The sequence below is a fragment of the Aedes albopictus genome, chromosome 1, assembly GCF_035046485.1.
Source record: "Aedes albopictus strain Foshan chromosome 1, AalbF5, whole genome shotgun sequence".
NCBI classification, from domain to species: Eukaryota; Metazoa; Arthropoda; class Insecta; order Diptera; family Culicidae; genus Aedes; species Aedes albopictus.
In genome coordinates, this window is record NC_085136.1 from 329,063,026 (window position 1) to 329,073,094 (window position 10,069).

General features: G+C 50.8%; 1 protein-coding gene across 1 annotated transcript; it reads left to right on the forward strand.

Moving 5' to 3' along the window:
- The first annotated feature begins 3,811 nt into the window (after positions 1-3,811).
- LOC134284020 (uncharacterized) lies at positions 3,812-9,235 on the forward strand. The gene has a single exon (XM_062842127.1). It carries the CDS (start codon positions 3,812-3,814, stop codon positions 9,233-9,235), a length of 5,424 nt encoding a protein of 1,807 aa, XP_062698111.1.
- Positions 9,236-10,069: the final 834 nt, after the last annotated feature.

Genomic DNA, 10,069 nt, shown 5'->3' on the forward strand with positions numbered 1-10,069 from the left:
TATACCAATCAACTCAGCTCGACGAATTGAAGTGATGTTTGTGTGTGTAGACCGACGCCACGACAGTACCGCTACCGGGACTTCCTCTCCGCGGCCACTTAATCGCTTTAAGGGTCGATCTCGACCGCTGGGCACCGGTATGACCTACGAAGCCGACTTCGAACCCCTGGACCACCTCTTGTACTGCATCTGGACTAGCCATTCTCCGAGTCTACGCGCCACCTCCTCTGTAGCTCCCAGACGATATGGGTGATAGCCGTTGAACCGGCGTTCCAGCTAACCTCATCCCTACACATCCTCTGGACCAAATTGTCCGGAGTTGTGTCCTCCCCGCATGTGGCAAGCATGCGGTCACGCATTGTGCGAAAACGCGGGCACACGAACAAAACGTGTTCCGCCGTTTCCTCTAAACCATTGCGCACTGGGCATTCGGGAGAATCCGCATGCCCGAAACGGTGTTGATACTGTCGGAAGCAACCATAACCTGTAAGGACCTGTGTCAGGTGGAATGTAACTTCCCCATGGCACTTATTAATCCAAATATCTACCCTCGGTATCAACCTATGGGTCCACCTTTCTTTGGTGGAACTGTCCCACGCGCGCTGCCATTTGACCATAGAGGCCATCCTGGCATTCCTGCGTATGCCTCTTGTACCGCGCATTTCGAAGCACTACATGTTCTCCCTGATAAGGATCCTGGAAGCACTTTCAAGCTGACCACGGTAGCTACCGGTGTTGTAGCGCTGTACCCCAAGCCGGGTCCCATACCTTAGTACGGACGAAGAGACAGAAGTTTGCGCTTGCCTGACCCGCAGAGATATTGGACATCATCCGGAACAGTGCCTCTTTAGCTGTGGAGGCTCTCTTGCAGGCATATTCAACCTGGCTACCGGAGGTATGCTTTTCCCGGTGTGTGGCGGTGAAGGATGAACTACAAGCTTAGGGCGGGATTGTTGAAAAATCTCAATCTCCATCGGTCATCATAGCTTCTTCGTTATAATCGTACAAACACATAATTCTACTTAAAGTGAACTTTAACGTCCTCTATCTTAAATTTACTCAATTGGATAAACATTCTCTTAACCCTGAGCTGTTGATGTTGATTGTTTGCACGTAAAGCGCTGTTTGATGCGGCTGAATCTAAAGACGAAAAAACTTCCCCCGGAAGTTTGAGCCCGAAAGGATGCTCCACATCGTGCAACGTAGATTCGGCAGGCAAGCCAGAAGAAGGATGTGTAACTCAAACATGCACCACCCCCACTAGGTACGGAACACATCAATTCAATCGACCGACAGGCGGGGTGGTGGTGGTAGCAATGGCGACGCCGCTCGGGCTCAAACAGCGAGCTATTGGTGAACAAATATTGACTGAGCCCATTACAAACAGATCCCCGAAAACTGGGATGTTTTGCTGCGAGGCGTATCGAAGGTTCGACTTGTTCCGCTTCTGTTCATCCATAGCGGGAGACACTAAATCGGAGTTCGACTCCGGTATAGTTTGGCGGCCGGCGCGGCGGGGCGGACCAACAAAGGCGGATGATGGCTGCTTCTGGTCAAATATTTGATTGATGCCGGTGTTAGAAAAGAAATAACATAGAAGGGTAAATATTTACGGAATTATGACTGGGGCGGCCGCCAGCAGCGCCCGTGACCGTGCAGGGGTGACATTCAAGGCTCGAATAGTGCCATGCCGCCGTTGTTCGTGCGTTTTCGATTCGATAGGCGTTCAATCGATGTCCTTACTCGCACACGCACACGTGAGGATGCGCTAGGGAACAGGTAAACACTGGCGAGGATTATTATTATTATCATAACGATGGAATTCGATTCCGGAAAAGTTCCAAAGCAAACATGATATGTATGTAGCTGGCGCAAATAGGAAATTGTTAGACCTTTGATGTTTGATGTGTGTATGTTACTGAGAGGTGAGATTGATTGAAGAGAATCAAAAAGTGATTATAGGAACCTTTGATCGGTTTATCCGAAAAGATGTGGGACACGATGTATCAAAGACGTCACGGAGTTTCGTCGTGACATATAATAGGAATTCTGTCCGGGAATCACAAATTCTGCGCTAGTATCGATCAGTGCTGTATGTCCTAGATGAACGTAATCTCGAATAAATTCGGCGTACTCCTCCAACAGTGAAGGACTCGCCTGAAGACGTCGTTCTGAGGACAAAAACCCTAATTAATCCACCTAGTGTTGATGGCGCCTTTCTCCTGCCTTAGGAAAACCCATTCCAACAAAACTCAAGTGACATGTTGATGAATTCGACGTGCAATTAAACCCAAATAATGATTTCGGTAAAATTTGCAAAACCAATAAAAAAACATAAGTTTTTACGAAAAAGTTATTTAAAATATAACATTTTTAGTATTTTTCACTTGAGTTACAAAAATAACACCCCTCTAAATTTTTGAGAGGTTTTATAACAACATTTCTTCTTTTGAATTCGGGCAAAAGATATTTTTTTATGTTTGCCCCAACCCGTCATAACACCTTTTAAAAAAAACTATGATTTTTTTAAGAAAAATGCCTGTAACTTTTGAACCAAAAGAGATAACGACTATCTCAGCGCACGAAACGACGCATCTTCAAATGTTCTACAAGTGTTTCTTTGGCGATGATTGCGCCAGGTAAAATTAGAATAATCAATTTGTGTTCCATGAACCACCCTAGTGTGTGGTCACTCACGTCCACACTATAGAACATTGTTGTAGCCACACATCTTTGCCCGTACGCGATATGCAATAGGCTTTTTGATACCGATCGCCTCCCGATCGTGCCTACTTCTACTCAGCAGAGGCAGTAGATAAGAGCATAGCAGTTAGTCGAAAATAAACCTCCGCCGCGATCGGTTATCCGAAATAAACACTGTAGTTTGTTGCGTAATAAAGTGTGTTATAGTTCACTGACCGCGAAAGTAAATAGTGTTTCGTACGTAATATCACCGCGCGCCCACGATACCGGGATTGATTAACCGTCGTCGCTCTATGTGCGTGAACATAAATTGGTCCTTCGAGCCGGATCAATCGCGGTATTGGACATTTGTGCGTGGTTCGATTGTGCGTCGCGGTGGAATATGGACACTAGTGCGGAAGAATAGTGCCATTGTGGATCGCGGACAAAGTGAAATTTCGCCATCGCATTAGTGATTTGTGGCGCACCGCCGCCGCCGAAGAAAGTGCCCAGTGAAAACTCGCCATCGCATTAATTGGATTGTGGGAATCGGTGCACCGCCGCCGCGCCGTTGAAGCCGATGCTGACGTTGCTGTTTGCTGCTGTTGCTGCTGGATGAAACCGAGCGGAGAGGAATTTCGAGCGATCGTACGGCGAAACGACGTGGATTTGGCGATTCCGGACACAGGGAAGTAATTACGTGTGTAGGTCTGTGGCTTCGATGCATGACGACGCCATTCGACTGTGGGTTGAAAGGTCACACTACTGGTGAGTGATTGATAATAAACGATCAATTTGCATGCTAAACTGTGTCTTTTGACTAAAAGTGGTTCTGGTCCCTGTGGTTCGTACATTGCTATAGTTGGTCTTGGATTCCGCTGGTATCTGGTTGGCTTGATTTTCCGTTGGTTGAATTCCCCTTCGCTGTAGTCAATCATTGGGTTGGTCAGTTCGTCTCGCGGCGCGTGGAACGTCGAGTCGATACGTTGTCACCAGTGCACAGTGGCTCAAACAGTGATCTTCTTGCGGTGAAAGTGAAGTGATTTTTCGATCAGTGCAAACGAACTTCCTGTGCTATAACTTTGAACAGTGACTTTGGTGGACTAACAAGTGACTCAAGGTAGTGACAATGAAGCCGGAAGACTTGAGAAGTTTGCTCAAGAAGGAGAAGCGCCTTCTGAACAGTTTAGAGTTAGTGGAGAGTTTCGTCAGTGACTTTGAAGAAGAGCGTGATCGAAAAGAAATTGAAGTTCGTTTGCAGCTGTTGGAAAGTGTTGTGAAAGAGTTCTTCGATGTGCGTGATAAAATTGAAGTGCTAATGGATGAAGTTGCCGAAGATGAAGTTCCTGATCCAGAGGAGTCAGAGAAGGCTCGAAAGGCGAGGCTGGAGAGTGCATCAAAGAAGAGAGACGAGGAAAGTGAAGCCATAATCAGTGATGTGCAGAACCGTTTTTGCAAGGCCAAGGCAGCGTTGATGGAGCGGCGTCCGAAGAAGCAGGTTGATCGTCCTGGGCCGTCAGGCCCGGCTGCCGGAAGTACCCTCTCGAGAGTGAAACTGCCCGAGATCAAGCTATCAACCTTCGGTGGCAAACTTCGAGACTGGGTGTCGTATCGCGATGCATTCCGAAGCTTGATCCACCAGAACCGGGAGCTCACCGACATGGACAAGTTCACGTACCTTCGTTCATCGTTGACGGGCGAGGCCCTTCAGGAAGTCAGCACCGTTGAACTTTCCGCAGCAAACTATGCAGTTGCCTGGACTGCATTAGAGGAGCGCTACCACAATGAGAAGCTCATCGTGAAGGCATATCTCGACGCCATCTTTGGCATTGAACCGATGCGGAAGGAGAGCTACGAAGCGCTGAGCCAGCTCATCAGCGACTTTGAAAAGAATCTGCAGATGCTGCAGAAGCTGGGACAGGACACCAATGGCTGGAGCACTATCCTAGTCCACATGGTTTGTTCCAAGCTGGACAGTGTTACCCTGCGGTTCTGGGAGTCGTCGCACAACTCCAAGAACGTAACCACCTACCGAAACCTGATGAACTTTTTGAAGAACCATTGTGCAGTTCTTCAATCAGTTGGAGTGAGCAAACCTCCCTCCGCCGAAGTGAAGAAGCCCAAGGTAAGCGTCAGCCATTCGTCAACGTCCTTCGGCCGGTGCTTTTTCTGCTCGGAAGCGTTCCATCCGGCGTTCATGTGCAAGAAGTTCCAGAAGTGGAAGATCTCGGAGCGCTACGATGCCGTTCGGAAGAATGGCCTGTGCATGAACTGCCTATCGTCGGGTCACATGGCGCGGAATTGCAGCAAAGGATCATGCCGTCAATGTGGGAGGAGACACCACACCCTGCTTCACGCTGAAAGCAACAGTGTCAACCCGCAATCCTCCGTTCCACAGACGACAAAACGACCCCCAAGTGAACAACCATCTCAGACACAGCAAACACAGGCGGGAAAACCAACAGACCAAAAAGCACCAACCACAAACCACAACGAACCCAGCACTTCCTTGTCAATCGTACAGACACAATCGCATAGCACCAACCCACAGATCGCCACAGACCATTCAGACACACTGCAACACACTGTAGCACTCCCAACACAAACAAACCCTTCCACACGACAAGTTCTGTTATCAACCGCACTTGTGCGTATCTGCGATGCCACCGGGCGATCAATGCTGGCCAGAGCACTGCTAGACTCGTGTTCTCAGTATTGCTTCGTCACCTCTGAATTTTGTCGCCGCATGGACCTGGACGAGTTTCCTGATTATCTAGCGGTGAAGGGAATTGGCGGTTCGGGAAGCGTTTCGCAGAAAGCTGTTCGTGCGACAGTCAGCCCTCGTTTTACCAGCATCTCAGACTTCGAGGAAATTATACGCTTCAACGTCTTGGCAAAGCTGACTATTCCACTCCCGTACGAAGGGTTCGAAACAAGCCAGTGGAAGCTGCCGGCCGACATCGTTTTAGCTGACCCGGAGTTCTACCGAACATCAGAGATCGACATGATCATCGGCGCCGAATATTATCTCGATCTGCTGCAGGATGGGCGGTTCAGACTCAACGAGGACGGTCCGACGTTCCAGAACACTGTCTTTGGATGGATCGTCTCCGGTCGCATCTCCAACAGCACACTCTCCGCACCTGCAACGACCACTACGCTTTGTTCCACGTCGGAACTCCAAGAACAGCTCACCCGTTTCTGGGAGCTCGAAAGTTGTCGTCTAACGAGCACCTATTCCGTGGAAGAGTCCACATGCGAGGAGATTTTTAAGCAAACGACCACCCGCGATGAAGCCGGACGCTTCGTCGTATCGTTACCCAGGAAGGAGTATATTATCGATCACCTGGGAAATTCCCGAAGTAGCGCTGAGCGTCGTTTCATGAGCTTGGAGCGCCGGTTCGCTACGAACTCAGAGCTGAAGAGGTTGTATTGCGAGTTCATGGTGGAATATGCGTCGATGGGCCACATGGAGAGAGTGAATGAGGAGGAACTGTCTGGATCAGTGTGCTACTTTCTGCCGCACCACGCTGTATTGAAACCGGACAGCACAACAACGAAACTTCGCGTTGTATTTGATGCTTCGTGCACCTCCGGCGATTCCCTCAACGATGGGTTGATGGTAGGCCCCGTTGTTCAGGACGACCTGATCTCGATACACGCTCGTTTCCGCCTGCACCGAATCGGCATAGTAGCCGACGTAGCGAAAATGTACAGGATGATCAAAATGCAGCCACGAGATCAGAAGCTACAGCTGATTTTGTGGAGAGCCACGCCAGAGGAACCTATCCAGGTGTTCCAGTTGACGACCGTTACGTACGGAACCGCATCCGCTCCGTTTTTGGCTACACGTTGCCTAGTACAGCTAGCAGAAGAAGGTCAATCCACCCACGCAACCGCAGCGAAAGTTGTTCGGAAGGATTTTTACGTCGATGACATGATCACTGGCGTCGATAGCCCTGCAGAAGGCAAGGCATTAGTGGAGGAGATGGTGAACCTGACCGATTCTGCCGGTATGATGTTGAGAAAGTGGAATTCGAACTGCGGTGAAGTGTTGAGCGAGCTGCAACCGCATCTACGGGATGACCGAGTTGCATTGGAGATGGAGTCCCCGCCGTCGATCGCTACCGTGAAGACGCTGGGCCTTGTCTGGTGCCCTTCATCCGACGATTTCTATTTCACGGTGCCAAAGTGGAATACGACATCGGTGGTTACGAAGCGAATTGTGATTTCCGATGCATCCAAGCTTTTCGATCCCTTGGGACTAATAGGACCGGTGGTCGTCGAAGCCAAGATCTTCATCCAAACTTTGTGGAAGTTGCTTGTGAACTGGGACGATCCGCTCCCGGAAAATCTGCAAACTATTTGGTTGGAGTACCGCAGGAACTTGAGTGCTCTCGAGTCCATCCGTATTCCACGATGGGTCGGTTACACCAAGGAGTGCACTACGATCGAATGGCATGGATTTTGCGACGCTTCCGACAGCGCATACGGCGCGTGTCTATACCTCCGATGCAGCTACGATGATGGCTCTGTGCGCGTTCAGCTGATGATGTCCAAGTCACGAGTCGCGCCATTGGAGGACTTGAAGAAGAAGAAGCGCAAGCAGTCGACGCCCCGACTGGAACTTTCATCCGCTCTTCTGTTAAGCCATCTTTTCGAAAAGATCAGCCAAGCCACTGGATTGACAATTCCGTCGTTCTTCTGGACAGATTCGAACATTGTGAAGCATTGGATTGCGTCCACACCATCCAGGTGGCAGACCTTCGTCGCGAACAGGGTGTCCGAAATCCAGCATCTGACGAAAGGTGGAGTCTGGAATCACGTCGCAGGCATCGAAAATCCAGCAGACGTACTGTCGCGAGGTATTTCGGCCACGCAGTTGGAATATCACTCCCTCTGGTTCAATGGTCCAGTTTGGCTGCGTCAAGGTCGGAATTTCTGGCCGGAGAACTCCGAAGTCGACGTTGAACAGCTCGATCCTGCTTCCCTTGAAGAACGAAAGTCCGTAGCCCTACCGCTGCAGGCAGCAACTCCGAACGAGATTTTTTCGCTCCGCTCGTCGCTGTTCGCTCTAGTCCGACTGGTAGCGGTGATGCGTCGCTTCCGTCACAACGCCCAGAGAGCTAACCGAAATGCCCGGAAACTCGGTTCAGTCAGCACGCAAGAATACGAAGAAGCCCTGTTGCAGCTGGTTCGTCTGTCGCAAGAAGAATGTTTTCCGGAGGAGATTGCAAGTCTGTCCCGGGAGGATCAGGTGAAGCAGTCGTCCAGAATATCGTCTTTGAATCCCAAACTACGGGATGGGATACTCCGCGTTGGCGGCCGGCTCCGGAACGCATCGGTTTCCGAGAATCGGAAGCATCCAATGATCATCGATCACCGTCATCCCCTCGCCACGTTGGTAGTTCGTCATTACCATGTAAAGATGCTTCATTCCGGACAACAAGTCGTCATTGCAAGCGCCAGAGAACGATTCTGGATCCCGAGCATTCGGAACCTCGTGCGAAAGGTCCTGCATGAGTGTATTACCTGCTTCCGAATCAAACCAAGATGCCAGGAACAGCTGATGGCAGAGCTGCCACCTGAAAGGGTCAACCCGGCACCACCGTTCCTCAAGGTCGGTGTAGATTATTGCGGCCCGTTTCTGGTTACCTACCCACAGCGTCGCAGTTCTCCCGTCAAGTGCTTCGTAGCGATATTTGTCTGCCTCGTCACTAAAGCCGTTCACGTGGAGTTAGTCGCCGACCTCACCACGGCCGCGTTCCTAGCGGCCCTGCGGCGTTTCACGGCCCGTCGAGGACGTCCAGCCGTAATCATGTGCGACAATGCCAAGAACTTTGTTGGAGCCAGGCGGGAACTTCGGCAGCTTTTAAACCTGTTCGAGCAGCAGCAATTCCAAAACGCTGTAGCCAGCAACGCCGCGGATGAGAGAATCGAGTTTAAGTTCATCCCGGCCAGATCGCCTAATTTCGGTGGTCTGTGGGAAGCAGCCGTGAAAAGCTTCAAAAACTGTTTCAAGAAGATCATCGGAACTCGGACTCTCCTGTATGACGAGATGCAGACGGTGCTCACCCAGATCGAAGCGGTTCTAAACTCCAGGCCCCTCACACCACTCAGCAATGATCCTGGAGACTTCGAGGCGCTTACGCCAGGACATTTTCTGGTTCAACGTCCACTGACGGCGATTGCTGAACCCGATCTGGAGAATGTTCCAGCTAACCGTCTCTCCGTCTGGCAAAGGGCGCAGGACTACGGCCAGCTGCTCTGGAAGAAGTGGAGCACGCTTTACCTCTCCGATTTGCATAACCGGACCAAGTGGACCCGCCAGCGGGATAACATCGCCGTTGAAACCATGGTTCTGCTGATGGACGAGCGGCTTCCGCCGTTGAAGTGGAACCTCGGCCGCGTTACCGAAGTATTCAGAGGCTCCGACGATAACATCCGCGTGGTAGACGTGCGCACAGCAAATGGGGTTTTCCGACGAGCCATTTCGAAGATTTGCGTCCTTCCAATCAGGGATAACGCAACATCTACCAGCGATGAGGCATAATTCGCCTCCACCGGTGGTGCTTCGGCACCCGCGGAGGTCCTTGCGGCCTCCGCATCCCAGTAAGTTATGTATTTTATCAATATTTCAAAAAACTTAAGGAATGTTTATACCCCATAGCCGTCGTTCTACCCGTCCCGGGTCTCCGGGACAACGTATTGTTTGGAGCCAACCGATCTTCCGCCCAAGAGCCTTTCCATAAGTCCACCGATTCGAGGTACAATCGTCTGTTGGTGAAGGTAGTCGTGAGCGTCCAGTCCAGTAATGAAGTCCTGTGATGTCCTGTCAGTCAAATCGAAGCTCTAGTTCGAGCAACCCGTTTGTTCCGAGTCCATCGGATCTGTTATTTTGCGAACCTAATCACTTCCATCTCGTCGAGGTACAACCTGACTACCACCGCTGGTTTAGCATGCTGTAGCGTCAGTTAGAGTTTGGCCAACTCATCGACCGTCGTCATAGTTGCCGGATCAGCCCGAGATGCGGCAAGAGCTCGCCGCGACCGTTTGGTTCAGCCTTGACACCCGGATTTGGTCAGTATCGTACCACGTTTTCATCCGATTGGACATCCACACCGCCGCTGGTAGCGGCCGCGGAGGCCACGGAGGCCTCCGCTCCAGGCAAGTTGTTGTATTGTACATAAATCCAAGTGAAAAAGCACCCTCTCATTTGCAGCAACGTTGACGCCCTTCCTCGTCGTCGAGGACGACTTCAGGACACCCGCAGGACAACCGCCGGACTACCACAGGACAACCGAAATACACCCCAAGACACCCCGAAGAATCCTCTTAGCGATCGATGCTCATCTCGCTCGAACCACCGTCCACATCGTCAAGTCCA